This window comes from Oncorhynchus mykiss, chromosome 9 (assembly GCF_013265735.2).
Source record: "Oncorhynchus mykiss isolate Arlee chromosome 9, USDA_OmykA_1.1, whole genome shotgun sequence".
Lineage (NCBI taxonomy): Eukaryota > Metazoa > Chordata > Actinopteri > Salmoniformes > Salmonidae > Oncorhynchus > Oncorhynchus mykiss.
This window is the reverse complement of record NC_048573.1, coordinates 73,379,228-73,401,495: the sequence shown is the minus strand read 5'-3', so window position 1 is coordinate 73,401,495 and position 22,268 is coordinate 73,379,228. Positions and strand designations below refer to the sequence as shown.

At 44.6% G+C, this 22,268-nt stretch overlaps 1 protein-coding gene across 2 annotated transcripts in view; it reads left to right on the top strand.

Annotated features, from left to right (window-relative positions):
* LOC110531276 (E3 ubiquitin-protein ligase TRIM63) overlaps positions 1 to 18,660 on the top strand; it is a 30,989-nt gene extending 12,329 nt beyond the window's left edge. For both annotated transcript variants that reach the window (XM_036988977.1, XM_036988976.1), the window contains 5 exons: positions 4,687 to 4,709; positions 4,983 to 5,107; positions 5,279 to 5,775; positions 12,190 to 12,325; positions 17,844 to 18,660. In XM_036988977.1, the coding sequence (XP_036844872.1) occupies positions 4,687 to 4,709; positions 4,983 to 5,107; positions 5,279 to 5,775; positions 12,190 to 12,276 (732 nt within the window). In that variant the 3' untranslated portion in view covers positions 12,277 to 12,325; positions 17,844 to 18,660. The remainder of the gene's footprint in view (positions 1 to 4,686; positions 4,710 to 4,982; positions 5,108 to 5,278; positions 5,776 to 12,189; positions 12,326 to 17,843) is intronic.
* The last annotated feature ends 3,608 nt before the right edge of the window (positions 18,661 to 22,268 follow it).

Genomic DNA, 22,268 nt, shown 5'->3' with positions numbered 1-22,268 from the left:
CATACAATACAATACAATAGAGTACAATACGATACCATACAATACAGTACGATACCATACAATACAATACAGTACGATACCATACAATACGATACCATACGATACAGTACGATACCATACCATACAATACAGTACGATACCATACAATACAATACAGTACGATACCATACAATACAATACAATAGAGTACAATACGATACCATACAATACAGTACAATAGAGTACAATACGATACCATACAATACAATACAATAGAGTACAATACGATACCATACAATACAGTACGATACCATACAATACAATACAGTACGATACCATACAATACAATACAATACAGTACGATACCATACAGTACAGTACGATACCATACAGTACAGTACGATACCATACAATACAATACAGTACGATACCATACAATACAGTACGATACCATACAGTACAGTATGATACCATACAGTACAGTACAATACCATACAATACAATACAATACAGTACGATACCATACAGTACAATACGATACCATACAATACAATACAATCCAGTACGATACCATACCATACAATACAGTACGATACCATACAATACAGTACGATACCATACAATACAGTACGATACCATACAATACAATAAAATACAGTATGATACCATACAATACAGTACAATACCATACAATACAGTACGATACCATACAATACAATACAATACAGTACAATACCATACAATACAGTACGATACCATACAATACAGTACGATACCATACAATACAGTAGGATACCATACAATACAGTACGATACCATACAATACTATACCATACAATACAATCCAGTACGATACCATACCATACAGTACAGTACGATACCATACAATACAGTACGATACCATACAATACAGTACGATACCATACAATACAGTACGATACCATACAATACTATACCATACAATACAATACATTACGATACCATACAATACAATACAATAGAGTACAGTACGATACCATACAATACAGTACGATACCATACAATACAGTACGATACCATACAATACAATACAGTACGATACCATACAATACTATACAGTACGATACCATACAATACAGTACGATACCATACAATACAGTACGATACCATACAATACAGTACGATACCATACAATACTATACCATACCATACAATACAGTACGATACCATACAATACAGTACGATACCATACAATACAGTACGATACCATACAATACAGTACGATACCATACAATACAGTACGATACCATACAATACTATACCATACAATACAATACAGTACGATACCATACAATACTATACCATACCATACAATACAGTACGATACCATACAATACAATACAGTACGATACCATACAATACTATACAGTACGATACCATACAATACAGTACGATACCATACAATACAATACAGTACAATACCATACAATACAGTACGATACCATACAATACAGTACGATACCATACAATACAGTACGATACCATACAATACTATACCATACAATACAATACAGTACGATACCATACAATACTATACCATACCATACAATACAGTACGATACCATACAATACAATACAGTACGATACCATACAATACTATACAGTACGATACCATACAATACAGTACGATACCATACAATACTATACAGTACGATACCATACAATACAGTACGATACCATACAATACAATACAGTACGATACCATACAGTACAGTACGATACCATACTATACAATACAGTACGATACCATACGATACAGTACGATACCATACAATACAGTACGATACCATACGATACAGTATGATACCATACAATACAGTAGGATACCATACAATACAGTACAGTACAATACAATACACTACTGTACCATACGATACAGTACGATACCAAACAGTACAGTACGATGCGGGACGACACGACGCAGTACGATGCAACATGATAGTTTCAAGTTTTATTAGTCATATGTACAGGATACACATGGTATACATCGTCCAATGAAATGCTTCCTTGTAGGTTCCTTAAAGAACAATGCAACAACAATAATGAATAATTAAAGATAAGAACAGGAACATAAAGTAAATGTCTCAGTAGAATAGAATAAACATTTTAGCTTAATTATAATATAGGAAGGCACAGTGTATAGTACAATATTTACACGTGAAGGGGGGGGGGGGGATTGAGGGAAATGTTTTTAAATTGTGGAGCATTTATCATTCATAATAAGAGTCTAGTAGCAGCAGTTGTGATGTGTGGGTAGTGTGTGTGTGTGTGTGTGTGTGTGTGTGTGTGTGTGTGTGTCAAATCGAATCAAATCAAATTGTATGTGTTACATGCGCTGACTACAACAGGTGTAGTAGACCTTACCGTGAAATGCTTACTTACAAGCCCTTAACCAACAATGCTGTTCAAGAAATAGAGTTGACTAAATAAACTACAAGTAAAAAAATTAAATACAAGTAACAAAGTAAAATAACAATGTGGAGGCTATATACAGGGTAATACGGTACAGAGTCAATGTGGAGGCTATATACAGGGTATTATGGTACAGAGTCAATGTGGAGGCTATATACAGGGTATTATGGTACCGAGTCAATGTGGAGGCTATATACAGGGTATTACGGTACCGAGTCAATGTGGAGGCTATATACAGGGTATTATGGTACCGAGGCTATATACAGGGGTACCGGTACAGAGTCAATGTGGAGGCTATATACAGGGGTACCGGTACAGTCAATGTGGAGGCTATATACAGGGTGTTACGGTACAGAGTCAATGTGGAGACTATATACAGGGGGTACCGGTACAGAGTCAATGTGGAGGCTATATACAGGGGGTACCGGTACAGAGTCAATGTGGAGGCTATATACAAGGAGTACTGGTACAGAGTCAATGTGGAGGCTATATACAGGGAGTACTGGTACAGAGTCAATGTGGAGGCTATATACAGGAGGTACCGGTACCGAGTCAATGTGGAGGCTATATACAGGGGGTACCGGTACAGAGTCAATGTGGAGGCTATATATGGGGGTACTGGTACAGAGTCAATGTGGAGGCTATATACAGGGGGTACTGGTACAGAGTCAATGTGGAGGCTATATACAGGGAGTACTGGTACAGAGTCAATGTGGAGGCTATATACAGGGAGTACTGGTACAGAGTCAATGTGGAGGCTATATACAGGGAGTACTGGTACAGAGTCAATGTGGAGGCTATATACAGGGAGTACTGGTACAGAGTCAATGTGGAGGCTATATACAGGGAGTACTGGTACCGAGTCAATGTGGAGGCTATATACAGGGGGTACTGGTACAGAGTCAATGTGGAGGCTATATACAGGGGGTACTGGTACCGAGTCAATGGGGAGGCTATATACAGGGGGTACCGGTACCGAGTCAATGTGGAGGCTATATACAGGGAGTACTGGTACAGAGTCAATGTGGAGGATATATACAGGGAGTACTGGTACCGAGTCAATGTGGAGGCTATATACAGGGAGTACTGGTACAGAGTCAATGAGGAGGCTATATACAGGGGGTACTGGTACCGAGTCAATGTGGAGGCGATATACAGGGAGTACTGGTACCGAGTCAATGTGGAGGCTATATACAGGGAGTACTGGTACCGAGTCAATGTGCGGGGGTACAGGTTAGTCGAGGTAATTTGTACAGGGGTAGGGGTAAAGTGTCCGTGTGAGTGAATGAGTGAGTGAGTGTATGCTAAGATGTGGAGAATCAGAACAGGTGGTCAGTCCAGTTCAAGTGTTCAGCAGTCTGATGGCTTGTAGATAGAACCTGTCTCTGAGCCTTTTGGTATCAGACCTTCAGCATGCCTGGCATGTGGGCAATGACCAACCTGAGCACCAAGGGTGCAATTTAGTCATTTGGGCATGTCACCTTAGTTTTTCTTGGGCACTGGGACGATGGTGGTCTCCTTGAAGTAGATGGGGACTACAGCCTGAGACGGGGACAGGTTAAAGATGTCCGAGAAGACGCCCGCCAGTTGGTCAGCACACACCCTGAGGACGCGGCCAGGGATTCCATCTGTGCTGGTGGTTTTGTGAGTCTACACTCTTTTTTTTAGAGTTTTCCTCACGCCAGCCTCGGAGAATGAAAGCACCTGGTCGTCCAGAGCAGTGAGATTCTTCCTGGATGGCTCGGTATTATCTACCTCGAAGCGAGCATAGAGTGTTTTTTGCTCGTCTGCTGGGACGGAGGCTTCAGTGGGAACCACACCATTGAATTTGCCTATGTATTCTGTGATAGTCTGTAGTCCTTGCCACATCCGAGTCTAAATTGTCGAACATCCATTCAAGTTTGAGTCTCTGTTGTCTTTTTGAGTCCCTAATGGATTCACGGACCTCGTACCTGCTTGCCCTGTACGTGTGGTGCGTCACCGAGTCATCTGGGTTCATTCTGCTGACAGTGAATGCTCTCAGCATGGTACTCCGTTCGTCCAGGGTTTTTGGTTGGGGTACGTCCAGATTGTTATTGTGGGTACATGAATACTGTGACTGAAGATGTATATTCACTCAATATTGATGGATGCAATACAATACAATACAATACAATATTGAAAGACTTTGAAAACATATTTCATACTGGAATTGTTGTTATCTATCTTTTACGTTAATTTGCTTTTAATCATTTTGTCTTTTTCCCTTTTTCTCAGATTGCCAAAGACTTGATTGTAAAGTGAGTGAGTCTTATTTTTAATCTGGTACTGATAATAAGCAACTCATGATAAATAACTAATAAGACGTAACTAATAATTAGTAACTAATAAGAAGTACGATTTGTTAGAAGTTTGGAACGGTTTAGGCCACTCTACTGATCAATACTTTATAGTCTTTCTATTTTGTTTCCGTCTCATTCAAACTCTCTGTCTGTCCCACATTCTGACTATCCTCTCTCTGTCCTTCTCTCTGTGTTTGTCCTACCTCATTTATATCCCCATCTCCTTGCCAGGGTGAATGTGGCGTCCAGTACCTGCATCGTGGAGACCCTGGAGCCTGGTTATGAGAACATGGACCACTACAGAGTCAACTTCAACGCAGAGAAGAGGGCTCTGTACAAGTTGGACTTCATCAAAGGTACCATGGCTGCGTCTGAACTATCATTATTTTCCCTATATAGAGCACCACTATCTTTTAGCCAGAGCCCCATTGGCCATCAGTGTGTTCTACTGATGTTCTGTGTGGATATTCCACATCAGCAGTAGAGAAGACACACCTAACCTGTTTTATTGTCTCTGTTCGTTGTAGAGGAGGAGGAGGAGGGAGAGGAGGTTCCTGAGGAGGCAGAACCAGAACCAGAATGTGAACCAGTTCTGGACTTAGAACCGGAGGCCGTTCTGGAACCAGCAACAGTTCATGAACCAATGGCACTGCCAGTACTGGTGCAAGAACGAGAGCCAGAATCAGTACCACAGCCAGTGCTAGTGGAAGAACTACAGACAGAACCAGAGCAGATGACAGTGACAAAGCGACAGCTAGTTCCAGAACATGAGACAGTTCTAGAACCAGTAGCATTTCCAGAACATGTGACAGTTCTAGAGCCGCTGGAAGTTCTAGAACCAGAGTCAGCATCCAGTCAGGTCCTGGATGCAGAGCCTGTGTTGGAGCTGAAGACAGTGGGAGAGTGTTGGGGACTGAAGGACCCAGCAGAGCTGACAGAGGAGGTCAGGGATCAAGCAGAGGGGTGTGATGCAGACCTGCAGAAAGAGGAGTTCTGTGACCAAGGGGGCTTAAATACCCAACAGGTATAGTACGCTATACATGACATGTATTTCCTCACCAATGGGAAGAAACATTATGTAATAGCTACATGTTATGTTACATACATGAATTAATTTATTAATTAATTTCAGACATGTTATGAGAATATTAATAATACTTAGTGATTTATTCATTGACAGAAAAGTGAGAACAAAGGACTTCATTGTATTGTTGCCCTAACCATTTCTCTCTTTGAGAGAGACAACAGAGTAAAGAGTCAGTGTGTCCCCACAGACAACAGAGTGAAGAGTCAGTGTGTCCCCACAGACAACAGAGTAAAGAGTCAGTATGTCCCCACAGACAACAGAGTGAAGAGTCAGTGTGTCCCCACAGACAACAGAGTAAAGAGTCAGTGTCCAGACAGACAACAGAGTAAAGAGTCAGTATGTCCCCACAGACAACAGAGTGAAGAGTCAGTGTGTCCCCACAGACAACAGAGTAAAGAGTCAGTATGTCCCCACAGACAACAGAGTAAAGAGTCAGTATGTCCCCACAGACAACAGAGTAAAAAGTCAGGGTGTCCCCACAGACAACAGAGTAAAGAGTCAGGGTGTCCCCACAGACAACAGAGTAAAGAGTCAGGGTGTCCCCACAGACAACAGAGTAAAGAGTCACAGTGTCCAGACAGACAACAGAGTAAAGAGTCAGGGTGTCCCCACAGACAACAGAGTAAAGAGTCAGGGTGTCCCCACAGACAACAGAGTAAAGAGTCAGGGTGTCCCCACAGACAACAGAGTGAAGAGTCAGGGTGTCCCCACAGACAACAGAGTAAAGAGTCAGTGTGTCCCCACAGACAACAGAGTAAAGAGTCACAGTGTCCAGATAGACAACAGAGTAAAGAGTCAGGGTGTCCCCACAGACAACAGAGTAAAGAGTCAGTGTGTCCCCACAGACAACAGAGTAAAGAGTCAGGGTGTCCCCACAGACAACAGAGTAAAGAGTCACAGTGTCCAGACAGACAACAGAGTAAAGAGTCAGGGTGTCCCCACAGACAACAGAGTAAAGAGTCAGGGTGTCCCCACAGACAACAGAGTAAAGAGTCACAGTGTCCAGACAGACAACAGAGTAAAGAGTCAGGGTGTCCACACAGACAACAGAGTAAAGAGTCAGGGTGTCCCCACAGACAACAGAGTAAAGAGTCAGGGTGTCCCCACAGACAACAGAGTAAAGAGTCACAGTGTCCAGACAGACAACAGAGTAAAGAGTCAGGGTGTCCCCACAGACAACAGAGTAAAGAGTCAGGATGTCCCCACAGACAACAGAGTAAAGAGTCAGGGTGTCCCCACAGACAACAGAGTAAAGAGTCAGTGTGTCCCCACAGACAACAGAGTAAAGAGTCACAGTGTCCAGACAGACAACAGAGTAAAGAGTCACAGTGTCCAGACAGACAACAGAGTAAAGAGTCACAGTGTCCAGACAGACAACAGAGTAAAGAGTCAGGGTGTCCCCACAGACAACAGAGTAAAGAGTCACAGTGTCCAGACAGACAACAGAGTAAAGAGTCAGTGTCCAGACAGACAACAGAGTAAAGAGTCACAGTGTCCAGATAGACAACAGAGTAAAGAGTCAGTGTGTCCCCACAGACAACAGGGTAAAGAGTCAGGGTGTCCCCACAGACAACAGAGTGAAGAGTCAATGTCCAGACAGACAACAGAGTAAAGAGTCAGTGTCCAGACAGACAACAGAGTAAAGAGTCACAGTGTCCCCACAGACAACAGAGTAAAGAGTCAGTGTGTCCCCACAGACAACAGAGTAAAGAGTCACAGTGTCCCCACAGGCAACAGAGTAAAGAGTCAGTGTGTCCCCACAGACAACAGAGTAAAGAGTCAGGGTGTCCCCACAGACAACAGAGTAAAGAGTCAGGGTGTCCAGACAGACAACAGAGTAAAGAGTCAGTGTCCAGACAGACAACAGAGTAAAGAGTCAGTGTCCAGACAGACAACAGAGTAAAGAGTCAGTGTCCAGAGAGACAACAGAGTAAAGAGTCAGTGTCCAGATAGACAACAGAGTAAAGAGTCAGTGTCCAGACAGACAACAGAGTAAAGAGTCAGTGTCCAGACAGACAACAGAGTAAAGAGTCAGGGTGTCCCCACAGACAACAGAGTAAAGAGTCAGTGTCCAGACAGACAACAGAGTAAAGAGTCAGTGTCCAGATAGACAACAGAGTAAAGAGTCAGTGTCCAGATAGACAACAGAGTAAAGAGTCAGTGTCCAGATAGACAACAGAGTAAAGAGTCAGTGTCCAGACAGACAACAGAGTAAAGAGTCAGTGTCCAGACAGACAACAGAGTAAAGAGTCAGGGTGTCCCCACAGACAACAGAGTAAAGAGTCAGTGTCCAGACAGACAACAGAGTAAAGAGTCAGTGTCCAGATAGACAACAGAGTAAAGAGTCAGTGTCCAGATAGACAACAGAGTAAAGAGTCAGTGTCCAGACAGACAACAGAGTAAAGAGTCAGGGTGTCCCCACAGACAACAGAGTAAAGAGTCAGTGTCCAGACAGACAACAGAGTAAAGAGTCAGTGTCCAGATAGACAACAGAGTAAAGAGTCAGTGTCCAGATAGACAACAGAGTAAAGAGTCAGTGTCCAGATAGACAACAGAGTAAAGAGTCAGTGTCCAGACAGACAACAGAGTAAAGAGTCAGTGTCCAGATAGACAACAGAGTAAAGAGTCAGTGTCCAGATAGACAACAGAGTAAAGAGTCAGTGTCCAGATAGACAACAGAGTAAAGAGTCAATGTCCAGATAGACAACAGAGTAAAGAGTCAGGGTGTCCCCACAGACAACAGAGTAAAGAGTCGGGGTGTCCCCACAGACAACAGAGTAAAGAGTCAGTGTCCAGACAGACAACAGAGTAAAGAGTCAGTGTCCAGACAGACAACAGAGTAAAGAGTCAGGGTGTCCCCACAGACAACAGAGTAAAGAGTCAGGGTGTCCCCACAGACAACAGAGTAAAGAGTCAGGGTGTCCCCACAGACAACAGAGTAAAGAGTCAGGGTGTCCAGACAGACAACAGAGTAAAGAGTCAGTGTCCAGACAGACAACAGAGTAAAGAGTCAGTGTCCAGATAGACAACAGAGTAAAGAGTCAGTGTCCAGACAGACAACAGAGTAAAGAGTCAGTGTCCAGACAGACAACAGAGTAAAGAGTCAGGGTGTCCCCACAGACAACAGAGTAAAGAGTCAGTGTCCAGACAGACAACAGAGTAAAGAGTCAGTGTCCAGACAGACAACAGAGTAAAGAGTCAGTGTCCAGACAGACAACAGAGTAAAGAGTCAGTGTCCAGACAGACAACAGAGTAAAGAGTCAGGGTGTCCCCACAGACAACAGAGTAAAGAGTCAGTGTCCAGACAGACAACAGAGTAAAGAGTCAGTGTCCAGACAGACAACAGAGTAAAGAGTCAGTGTCCAGACAGACAACAGAGTAAAGAGTCAGTGTCCAGATAGACAACAGAGTAAAGAGTCAGTGTCCAGACAGACAACAGAGTAAAGAGTCAGGGTGTCCCCACAGACAACAGAGTAAAGAGTCAGTGTCCAGACAGACAACAGAGTAAAGAGTCAGTGTCCAGATAGACAACAGAGTAAAGAGTCAGTGTCCAGACAGACAACAGAGTAAAGAGTCAGTGTCCAGACAGACAACAGAGTAAAGAGTCAGTGTCCAGACAGACAACAGAGTAAAGAGTCAGGGTGTCCCCACAGACAACAGAGTAAAGAGTCAGTGTCCAGACAGACAACAGAGTAAAGAGTCAGTGTCCAGACAGACAACAGAGTAAAGAGTCAGTGTCCAGACAGACAACAGAGTAAAGAGTCAGTGTCCAGACAGACAACAGAGTAAAGAGTCAGTGTCCAGACAGACAACAGAGTAAAGAGTCAGTGTCCAGACAGACAACAGAGTAAAGAGTCAGTGTCCAGACAGACAACAGAGTAAAGAGTCAGTGTCCAGACAGACAACAGAGTAAAGAGTCAGTGTCCAGATAGACAACAGAGTAAAGAGTCAGTGTCCAGACAGACAACAGAGTAAAGAGTCAGTGTCCAGATAGACAACAGAGTAAAGAGTCAGTGTCCAGATAGACAACAGAGTAAAGAGTCAGTGTCCAGACAGACAACAGAGTAAAGAGTCAGTGTCCAGACAGACAACAGAGTAAAGAGTCAGTGTCCAGACAGACAACAGAGTAAAGAGTCAGTGTCCAGATAGACAACAGAGTAAAGAGTCAGTGTCCAGACAGACAACAGAGTAAAGAGTCAGTGTCCAGATAGACAACAGAGTAAAGAGTCAGTGTCCAGATAGACAACAGAGTAAAGAGTCAGTGTCCAGACAGACAACAGAGTAAAGAGTCAGGGTGTCCCCACAGACAACAGAGTAAAGAGTCAGTGTCCAGACAGACAACAGAGTAAAGAGTCAGTGTCCAGACAGACAACAGAGTAAAGAGTCAGTGTCCAGACAGACAACAGAGTAAAGAGTCAGTGTCCAGACAGACAACAGAGTAAAGAGTCAGGGTGTCCCCACAGACAACAGAGTAAAGAGTCAGGGTGTCCCCACAGACAACAGACTGTCTTGTTATAAATGTCCCAGTTGTGTCCCAAATTGCACCCAGGCCTATTCCGTTATTTAGTGCACTACTTTTGGTCAGAGACGGGTTCTTGGTTGTAGTGCACTACATGGGGAATAGGAGCCCGTACACAAGAATCACCCAGATTCAAAGCCAGAGCTGTGGCAGGAGGAACACGAGGTGACATGGAGCTCCAGGACCAGCAGGCTGAGGCCAGTGAGACACGAGACTCTACCCCAGCTGGTACAACCATGGCTGGACAGTGGTTAGCCCTAAAGAGGGTTGGTCCTGAGAGGCACTTGAAGTACCTGGGGCTGGGAGAAGGAGCATCTTCCCTCTAGCTAGGGAGCCCCAGCCTCTACTCCAACCCCAGACTCTACTCCAACCTCAGTCTCTACTCCAACCCCAGCCTCTACTCCAACTCCAACCCCAGGCTCAGTCTCTACTCTAACCCCAGTCTCTACTCCAACCTCCCCTGTACTCCAAACCCAGTATCTACTCCAACCCCAGCCCCATCCTCTACTACAACCCCAGCCTCTACTCCAGCCCAGTCTCTACTCCAACCCCAGGCTTTACTCCAACCCCAGCCTCTACTCCAACCCCTGCCCCATTCTCTACTCCAACCCCAGCCTCTACTCCAACCCCTGTCCCAGCCTCTACTCCAACCCCAGCCTCTACTCCAACCCCAGTCTCTACTCCAATCTCAGCCCCAGCCTCTACTCCAACCCCAGGCTTTACTCCAACACCAGGCTTTACTCCAACCCCAGGCTTTACTCCAACCCCAGGCTTTACTCCATCCCCAGGCTTTACTCCAACCCCAGGCTCAACCACCCCAGTATCCCCCTATCTTGCCCCAACCCAGACCTCTGTGGATGTGTACCAGCCCTGTCCAGAGCAGGCAGGTATTGGGAGGCTTCATGGAGGGGGACGCCCATGGGTTTGTGTCCTTGGTTGGGCTGGGGGAGAGAGCTGCAACCAGGGGGGTATGGCCCCCACCTCCACACCAACTCAACCATGATAACCAATCACAAACCACCAGCTCCACATCCACCTCTTCCTCCTCCTCCTGTTCCTCACCCAGTCAGTCCTCCAGTCAACATGGCCGTCACTGCCTCCACTCGGTCACCTGTATTACTTATGGAGGGTTTCTGATAGCTTTGACCCCGTGTTGTGAATAGTCCCTGTGTTGTGAATGGTCCCTGTGTTGTGAATGGTCCCTGTGTTGTGAATGGTCCCTGTGTTGTGAATGGTCCCTGTGTTGTGAATGGTCCCTGTGTTGTGAATGGTCCCTGTGTTGTGAATGGTCCCTGTGTTGTGAATGGTCCCCCGTGTTGTGAATGGCCCCCCGTGTTGTGAATGGCCCCCCGTGTTGTGAATGGCCCCCCGTGTTGTGAATGGCCCCCGTGTTGTGAATGGCCCGTGTTGTGAATGGCCCCCCGTGTTGTGAATGGCCCCCGTGTTGTGAATGGCCCCCGTGTTGTGAATGGCCCCCTGTGTTGTGAATGGCCCCCTGTGTTGTGAATGGTCCCCTGTGTTGTGAATGGTCCCCCGTGTTGTGATTGGCCCTCTGTGTTGTGAATGGCCCCCTGTGTTGCAAATTGCCCCCTGTGTTGTGAATGGCCCCTGTGTTGTTAATGGCCCCCGTGTTGTGAATGGCCCCCTGTGTTGTGAATGGCCCCCTGTGTTGTGAATGGCCCCCGTGTTGTGAATGGCCCCTGTGTTGTGAATGGTGCTTCCAACCCCACTGCCCTTCTGTCATTGTCAAGTCTTTTTCCTCAATTTTGTATCATTTTCTACCCTTTTCTTTCATAATTTCCATCTCTCCATCCATCTCTCTCTCCCTATAGGCTGTCACGCTCTTCTTCTTCATCCTGGCTCTGGTGATCATGCTCCAGACTGTGTGGGCCCACATCAAGAGCCTTGCTTTTATATAGCAGAGAACAGCAGCAGGATTCACACTACAACCCGGTTGATAATACTAAGGTACTGGTCTGGTGTAGCACGGAGGGGCGACTAGGCAGGGTATTCAGTTTAGGAGGTGCTTACCTGGGATCAGTTTTGGTATTTTGGATAATAATGAATAAGATGATCTCATTATCTGGTCCTGATCCTAGATCAGCACTCCTATTCTAGGACACTGTATGAATAACTACCATCACATCATGTCCCTGGGATGTTCGGGGATGTTTGGGGATGTTCGGGGATGTTCGGGGATGTTTGGGGATGTTCGGGGATGTTTGGGGATGTTTGGGGATGTTGGCGATGGGTATTTCTTCTGGGAAAGAAATAAATACAATTGGTCCAGGAGTTTTATCTGCGAATATTGACTGTTTAGCATGGAACTGAGAAACGATTGACAGGCAAGAATCCTTAACAATTACCCGCTTGGAATCATCGCTTTGTGGTCAACAAACGGATGTTTTTAGTGGCTGTTTGACTTGCAATCTGAACTAGATGTTTCTACCTGCAGATGGCAATCATGGTTTGTCTTTCTAAGATGAGACAGTATTTTTGCTGCAGCAAGGCTTGTAGTAGAGGTTGTGACTACTTGCAATGTCGATCCGATGTATTTTGATGACGTCGTCAGATTTGTTTTGTTTTCTGTTGTCTTGGTTACCATCTGACTGAGGAAACAAAAAGCAAAACAGCGGGTCTTTCAGCGAGAGAGAAGTTTCATGATACTCCCTCCACTTGGTTATCCATCTCTGTTACCTCCCCTCCTCTTCTAGGGTCTAACCCCTTCGGTCGGGACCACAGGAACGGGAGAGGAGGGATGGGAGCAGAGCGTTGACGCACATTTTAGCCCCCCCAACAGCACTACTAATGCTGCCACCTTGTGGCTATAGAGTGGCATGACAGGCAGTCAGTCTGGTGGGTGGCTGCTGGCGCTGGTAGGAATGTAATGGGGGACCATATTTGTGTAATGTTGTTTTGTGAGAAGAATCCCACTCAAAACCTAATCGCACAAAATAAAATAAAACATGATATAATGGTGCATTCTGGTCTAGTATGTCTTCACAGTTGAGTTGCTGCCGCTATCTCGTAACTATGGTTCCCATATGGTCCATGTCCCAAACCCTCTTCTATTATCTATGGTTCCCTTATGGTCCAAGTCCCCAACCCTCTTCTGTTATATATGGTTCCCATATGGTCCAAGTCCCCAACCCTCTTCTGTTATCTCAGCCCAACTGGAAGCTTGTGGTCAGGACGGTCTTGTGCTCTCACAAAAAAAAATGTGCAATCACTTATGCTCGTCTATTGAATCATGACGCTCCTTGCTGCATAAAATTGGTTTGACGTCATGATTAACTTTCTTTGTTATCGACACTATTTATTTATTTTATGTAACCTTCATTTAGCGAGGCCAAGTCCGTTAAGGACGACTTCTTATTTACAATGACGGCCCTACCAAAAGACAAAAGGCCTCCTGCGGCGACGGAGGCCTGGGATTTAAATAAATAAATAAATAAATATAGGACAAAACACACATCACAACAAGAGAGACAACACTACATAAAGAGAGACAACACTACATAAAGAGAGACAACACTACACTACATAAAGAGAGACTCCACAACACTACATAAAGAGAGACAACACTACATAAAGAGAGACAACACTACATAAAGAGAGACAACACAACACTACATAAAGAGAGACTCCACAACACTACATAAGGCTATCAAACAAGCTAAGCGCCAGTACAGAGACAAAGTAGAATCTCAATTCAACGGCTCAGACACAAGAGGCATGTGGCAGGGTCTACAGTCAATCACGGACTACAGGAAGAAATCCAGCCCAGTCACGGACCAGGATGTCTTGCTCCCAGGCAGACTAAATAACTTTTTTGCCCGCTTTGAGGACAATACAGTGCCACTGACACGGCCTGCAACGAAAACATGCGGTCTCTCCTTCACTGCAGCCGAGGTGAGTAAGACATTTAAACGTGTTAACCCTCGCAAGGCTGCAGGCCCAGACGGCATCCCCAGCCGCGCCCTCAGAGCATGCGCAGACCAGCTGGCCGGTGTGTTTACGGACATATTCAATCAATCCCTATACCAGTCTGCTGTTCCCACATGCTTCAAGAGGGCCACCATTGTTCCTGTTCCCAAGAAAGCTAAGGTAACTGAGCTAAACGACTACCGCCCCGTAGCACTCACATCCGTCATCATGAAGTGCTTTGAGAGACTAGTCAAGGACCATATCACCTCCACCCTACCTGACACCCTAGACCCACTCCAATTTGCTTACCGCCCAAATAGGTCCACAGACGATGCAATCTCAACCACACTGCACACTGCCCTAACCCATCTGGACAAGAGGAATACCTATGTGAGAATGCTGTTCATCGACTACAGCTCGGCATTCAACACCATAGTACCCTCCAAGCTCGTCATCAAGCTCGAGACCCTGGGTCTCGACCCCGCCCTGTGCAACTGGGTACTGGACTTCCTGACGGGCCGCCCCCAGGTGGTGAGGGTAGGCAACAACATCTCCTCCCCGCTGATCCTCAACACTGGGGCCCCACAAGGGTGCGTTCTGAGCCCTCTCCTGTACTCCCTGTTCACCCACGACTGCGTGGCCACGCACGCCTCCAACTCAATCATCAAGTTTGCGGACGACACAACAGTGGTAGGCTTGATTACCAACAACGATGAGACGGCCTACAGGGAGGAGGTGAGGGCCCTCGGAGTGTGGTGTCAGGAAAATAACCTCACACTCAACGTCAACAAAACTAAGGAGATGATTGTGGACTTCAGGAAACAGCAGAGGGAACACCCCCCTATCCACATCGATGGAACAGTAGTGGAGAGGGTAGCAAGTTTTAAGTTCCTCGGCATACACATCACAGACAAACTGAATTGGTCCACTCACACAGACAGCATCGTGAAGAAGGCGCAGCAGCGCCTCTTCAACCTCAGGAGGCTGAAGAAATTCGGCTTGTCACCAAAAGCACTCACAAACTTCTACAGATGCACAATCGAGAGCATCCTGGCGGGCTGTATCACCGCCTGGTATGGCAACTGCACCGCCCTCAACCGTAAGGCTCTCCAGAGGGTAGTGAGGTCTGCACAACGCATCACCGGGGGCAAACTACCTGCCCTCCAGGACACCTACACCACCCGATGTCACAGGAAGGCCATAAAGATCATCAAGGACATCAACCACCCGAGCCACTGCCTGTTCACCCCGCTATCATCCAGAAGGCGAGGTCAGTACAGGTGCATCAAAGCTGGGACCGAGAGACTGAAAAACAGCTTCTATCTCAAGGCCATCAGACTGTTAAACAGCCACCACTAACATTGAGTGGCTGCTGCCAACACACTGACACTGACTCAACTCCAGCCACTTTAATAATGGGAATTGATGGGAAATGACGTAAATATATCACTAGCCACTTTAAACAATGCTACCTTATATAAATGTTACTTACCCTACATTATTCATCTCATATGCATACGTATATACTGTACTCTATATCATCGACGGTATCCTTATGTAATACATGTATCACTAGCCACTTTATACTATACTATGCCACTTTGTTTACATACTCATCTCATTTGTACATACTGTACTCGATACCATCTACTGTATCTTGCCTATGCTGCTCTGTACCATCACTCATTCATATATCCTTATGTACATATTCTTTATCCCCTTACACTGTGTACAAGACAGTAGTTTTGGAATTGTTAGTTAGATTACTTGTTATTACTGCATTGTCGGAACTAGAAGCACAAGCATTTCGCTACACTCGCACTAACATCTGCTAACCATGTGTATGTGACAAATAAAATTTGATTTGATTTGACATAAAGAGAGGCAACACAACACTACATAAAGAGAGACAACACAACACTACATAAAGAGAGACCTAAGACAACAACATAGCAAGGCAGTAACATATGACAACACAGCATGGTAGCAACACAGCATGGTAGCAACAAAACATGGTAGCAACAAAACAGGGTACAAACATTATTGGGCACAGACAACAGCACAAAGGGCAAGAAGGTAGAGACAACAATGCATCACACAGAGCAGCCACAACTGTCAGTAAGAGTGTCCATGATTGAGTCTTTAAATGAAGAGATTGAGATAAAACTGTCCCTTTTTGAGTGTTTTTTTGCAGCTCGTTTCTGTCGCTAGCTACAGCGAACTGAAAAGTATAGCGACTAAGAGATGCGTGTGCTTTGGGGACCTTTAACAGAATGTGACTGGCAGAACATGTGTTGTATGTGGATGATGAGGGCTACAGTAGATATCTCAGATAGGGGGGGAGTGAGGCCTAAGAGGGTTTTATAAATAAACATCAACCAGTTGGTCTTGTGACGGGGATAAAGAGATGACCAGTTTACAGAGGACTATAGAGTGCAGTGATGTGTCCTATAAGGAGCTTTGGTGGCAAATCTAATGGCCGAATGGTAAAGAATATCAAGCCGCTCGAGAGCACCCATACCTGCCGATCTATAAATTACGTCTCCATAATCTAGCCTGGGTAGGAGGGTCATCTGAATCAGGGTTAGTTTGGCAGCTGGGGTGAAAGAGGAGCGATTTACGATAGAGGAAACCAAGTCTAGATTTAACTTAGCCTGCAGCTTTGATATGTGCTGAGAGAAGGACAGTGTACCGTCTAGCCATACTCCCAAGTACTTGTATGAGGTGACTACCTCAAGCTCTAAACCCTCAGAGGTAGTAATCACACCTGTGGGGGGAGGGGCATTGTTCTTACCAAACCACATTACCTTTGTTTTTGGAGGTGTTCAGAACAAGGTTGAGGGTCAAGAGAAAGCTTGTGGACACTAAGAAAGCTTTGTTGTAGAGCATTTAATACAAAATCCGGGGAAGGGCCAGCTGAGCATGAGACTGTATCGTCTGCATATACATGGAGGAGAGAGCTTCCTACTGCCTGAGCTATGTTGTTGATGTAAATTGAGAAGAGCGTGGGGCCTAGGATCGAGCCTTGGGGTGCTCCCTTGGTGACAGGCAGTGGCTGAGACAACAGATTTTCTGACTTTATTCACTGCACTCTTTGAGAGAGGTAGTTTGCAAACCAGACCAAAGACCTCTCAGAGAAACCAATACTCCTTAGCCGGCCCACAAGAATGGAATGGTCTACCGTATCAAAAGCTTCGGCCAAGTCAATAAAAATAGCTGCACAATATTGCTTAGAATCAAGGGAAATTGTGACATCATTGAGGACCTTTAAGGTTGCAGTGACACATCCATAACCTGAGTGGAAACCAGATTGCATACCAGAGAGAATACCATAGACATCAAGAAAGCCAGTCAGTTGATTATTGACAAGTTTTTCCAAAAAAACTTGAACGATTACATGTAAGCATCTCTCTGTGTCTCCATATAATGCATTCTTGGTGTGCTCTCTTGAATAGCCTACGTGACCTTATCAGTAGCTTATTGGCCTAAACAGATGAGGCTTCCTTATTTGTAGTACCTTGCAGTTGAAGGCATCTGTCCATCTCCTTTCTCTGTCCAGATTGAGCCTTGGTCAGAGAACCCCATACCACAGGCAGGTGGTCCCTCCTCCCACTCCTCCCCCTCCTCGCCTTCCTCCAATGAGACCCCTCGTCTCAGCTTCTCTTCCTCCTGGCTCAACACTCTCTCTAAGAAGAAGAAATTAAGAAGAGATTGTCTGTACCACCGAGGGTCTGTCTGAATCATCATGGCTGCCGAGAGTCTGTCTGAACCATCGTGGCTACAGAGGGCCTGTTTGATCCATCATGACTGCCGAGGGCCTGTCTGAACCATCATGGTTACAGAGGGCCTGTCTGAACCATCATGGCTACTGAGGGGACAGGCCAGACAGGACAAGGCCAAGATGGTTGAAATGTCAATGATGTCAAATTCTTCTTATTAAATTATTTTTTACGTCAAGAGCCGAGAGCTGAACGTGTTTTCCCAGGCACACAGAGAAAAGCATACTCAATATTCACCGACCATTTTGCAGGTCTTAAATCTGGTACGTACTGTAAGTTATTGTGCTCATGTACAGTATGTGTTGGGGTAGATCTGATTAAATATCTCTTCATTGATTGTTATTATCATGTGATGCATGAAGGGTCTATCCAGTGTGTGTGTGTTATCTGTTGGGAAATTGTCTTTAGCACATCTAGTTTTGTTGTTCTGGCGTTGCATCGATGCATGATAAATTGTCATTTTCACTCTACTTGTTAATCCCTGTATACAGAAATGATTCACATTACTTTTTCCACATTTTGTTGTGCTACAGCTTGAATTTTAAATGGATTAATTTGCTTCTTTTTTTTTGGGGGGGGGGGGTCACTGTCCTACACACAATACCACATAATGTCAAAGTGGAATTGTGTTTCTAGACATTTTTACAAATGAATTAAAAATGAAAAGTTGAAATGTCTTAAGTGGATAAGTATTCAACCCCTTTTGTTATGGCAAGTCTAAATTCAAGAGTACAAGTTCTGGAGAACACGTTCGCTTAACAAGTCACATAATAAGTTGCATGGACTCACTCTGTGTGCAACAATAGTGTTTTTTTAATGACTATCTCGTCTCTGTACCCCCACACATACAAATATCTGTAAGGTCCCTCAGTCGAACAGTGAATTTCAAAGCACAGATTCAACCACAAAGACCAGGGAGGTTTTCCAATGCCTGGCAAAGCAGAACACCTATTGGTAGATGGGTACAAAATAAAATAAAAAGTGGACATTGAATATTCCTTTGAGTGTAATTAAGTTATTAATTATACTTTAGAGGGTGTATCAATACACCCAGCCACTACAAAGATACTCAGTTGCCAGAGAGGAAGGAAACCACTCAGGGATTTCACCATGAGGCCAATGGTGACAATAAACCGTTAGAGTGTAATGGCTGTGACAGGAGAAAACTGAGAATGGATCAACAACATTGTAGTTACTCCACAATACTAACCAAATTAACAGAGTGAAAAGAAGGTCAGTCAAAATATTACAAAACATACATCCTGTTTGAAACAAGGCACTAAAGTAATACTGTAAAAATTGTGACAAAGCAATTCACTTTTTGTCCTGAATACCACGCGTTATGAGTACCACTCTCCATATTTTCAAGCATATTGGTTGCTGCATTATGTTATGGGTATGCTTGTAATTGTTGAGGACTGACCTCTGATTACAATGAAGATCAAGACGTGCCGCTCTGTTCTGGGCCAGTTGCAGCTTAACTAGGTCTTTCCTTGCAGCCCACGACTGGACAATAATCAAGATGAGATAAAAACTAGAGCCTGCAGGACTTGCTTTTTGGAGTGTGGTGTCAAAAAAATCTGAGCATCTCTTTATTACAGGTATACATCTCCCCATCTTTACAACCATTGAATCTATATTTGTTTGACCATGACAGTTTATAATCTAAGGTAACGCCAAGTCATTTTAGTCTCAACTTGTTCAACAGCCACACCATTCACTACCAGATTCTGCTGAAGTCTAAAACCACCCATTCCGAAAACAAACTGCAAGTCTTTGTTAAGAGTTTCAGTGACTTCATTAGCTGTGGTTACTGAGGTGTATATGATTGAATCATCAGCATGCATGGACACACATGCTTTGTTAAATGCCAGTGGCAGGTCATTGGTGAAAAGAGTAGAGGGCCTTGAGAGCTGCCCTGCGGTACACCACTCTCTACATGTTTGACATTAGAAAAGAGTAGAGGGCCTTGAGAGCTGCCCTGCGGTACACCACTCTCTACATGTTTGACATTAGAGAAGCTTCCATTAAAGAAAACCCTCCGTGTTCTATTAGATAGATAGCTATGAATCCACATTATGGCGGAGGTTGAAAAGCCATAACATATGTTTTTTCAACAACAAGTTATGGTCAATAATATCAAAGGATGCACTGAAATGTAACAGTACAGCACCCACAAAGTTCTTATCAATTTCTTTCAACCAATCATCAGTCATATGTGTTAGCGCAGTGCATGTTGAGTGCCCTTCTCTATCAGCAAGCTGTTGTTAATTTGTTTACAGAGGAATAGCTTTGCATTTGTTTTCCAACAGTTTGCGAAGAGCTGGCAGCCAGCTGATTGGTCTGCTGTTAGAACCAGTAAAGGCCGCTTTACCACTCTTGGGTAGTGGAATTACTTTGGCTTCCCTCCAGGCCTGAGGACAAAAACTTTCCTCTAGGCTCAGATTAAAAATATGACAGATAGGAGTGGCTGCAGAGTCAGCTACCATCCTCAGTAGCTTTCAATCTAAATTGTCAATGCGGTTTGCCATTATTGATCGATAACAATTTTTCCACTTCTCCCACACTAAGTTAAATCTACTTGAAAATCTATGGCAAGACCTGAATACTATCAATGATCAAGAACCAATTTGACAGAGCTTGAAGAATTTTGAAAAGAATAATGGGAAAATGTTGCAAAATCCAGATGTAGAAAGCTCTTAGAGACTTACCCAGAAAGACTCACAGCTGTAATCACTCTTAGAGATTTACCCAGAAAGACTCACAGCTGTAATCGCTGCCAAAGTCGCTTCTGCAAAGTATTGACTCATTGACTCAGGGTTGTGAATACTTACATTCGGAGAGTATTCAGACCCCTTCACTTTTTCCACATTTTGTTATATTACAGCTTCATTCTAAAATGGATTGAATACTTTTTCCCTGCTCAATCTACACACAATACCCCATAATGACATCACAATACCTCATAATGACATCACAATACCCCATAATGACATCACAATACCCCATATGACATCACAATACCCCATAATGACATCACAATACCCCATAATGACATCACAATACCCCATAATGACATCACAATACCCCATAATGACATCACAATACCCCATAATGACATCACAATACCCCATATGACATCACAATACCCCATAATGACATCACAATACCCCATATGACATCACAATACCCCATAATGACATCACAATACCCCATAATGACAAAGTGAAAACAGGTTTTTAGAAATGTTTGCACATTTATTAACAATAAAAATCAGAAATAACTTATTCACATAAGTATTCAGACCCTTTACTATGAGACTCGAAATTGAGGTGTATTCAGGTGCATCCTGTTTCCATTGATCATCCTTGAGATGTTTCTACAACTTGATTGGAGTCCACCTGTGGTAAATTCAATCGATTGGACATGATTTGGAAAGGCACACACCTGTCTATATAAGGTCCCACAGTTGGCAGTACATGTCAGAGCAAAAACCAAGCCATGAGGTCGAAGGAATTGTCCGTAGAGCTCCGAGACAGGATTGTGTCGAGGCACAGATCTGGGGAAGGGTACCAAAACATTTCTCCAGCATTGAAGGTCCCCAAGATCCCAGTGGCCTCCATCATTCTTAAATGGAAGAAGTTTGGAACCACCAAGACTCATCCTAGAGCTGGCCGCCCAGCCAAACTGAGCAATCGGGGGAGAAGGGCCTTGGTCAGGGAGGTGACCAAGAACCTGATGGTCACTCTGACAGAGCTTTAGAGTTCCTCTGTGGAGCTAGAAGGACAACCATCTCTGCAGCACTCCACCAAGCAGACCTTTATGGTAGAGTGGCCAGACGGAAGCCACTCCTCAGTAAAAGGCACATGACAGCCTGCTTGGAGTTTGCCAAAAGGCACCTAAAGGACTCTCAGACCATGAGAAACAAGATTCTCTGGTTTGATGAAACCAAGATTGAACTATTTTGCTTGAATGTTAAGTGTCACATCTGGAGGAAACCTGGCACCATCCCTACGGTGAAGCATGGTGGTGGCAGCATCATGCTGTGGGGATGTTTTTCAGCGGCAGGGACTGGGAGACTAGTCAGGATCAAGGGAAAGATGAACGGAGCAAAGTACAGAGAGATCCTTGATGAAATCCTGAGTGCTCAGGAGCAGGTTCTCAGACTGGGGAGAAGGTTCACCTTCCAACAGGACAACGACCCT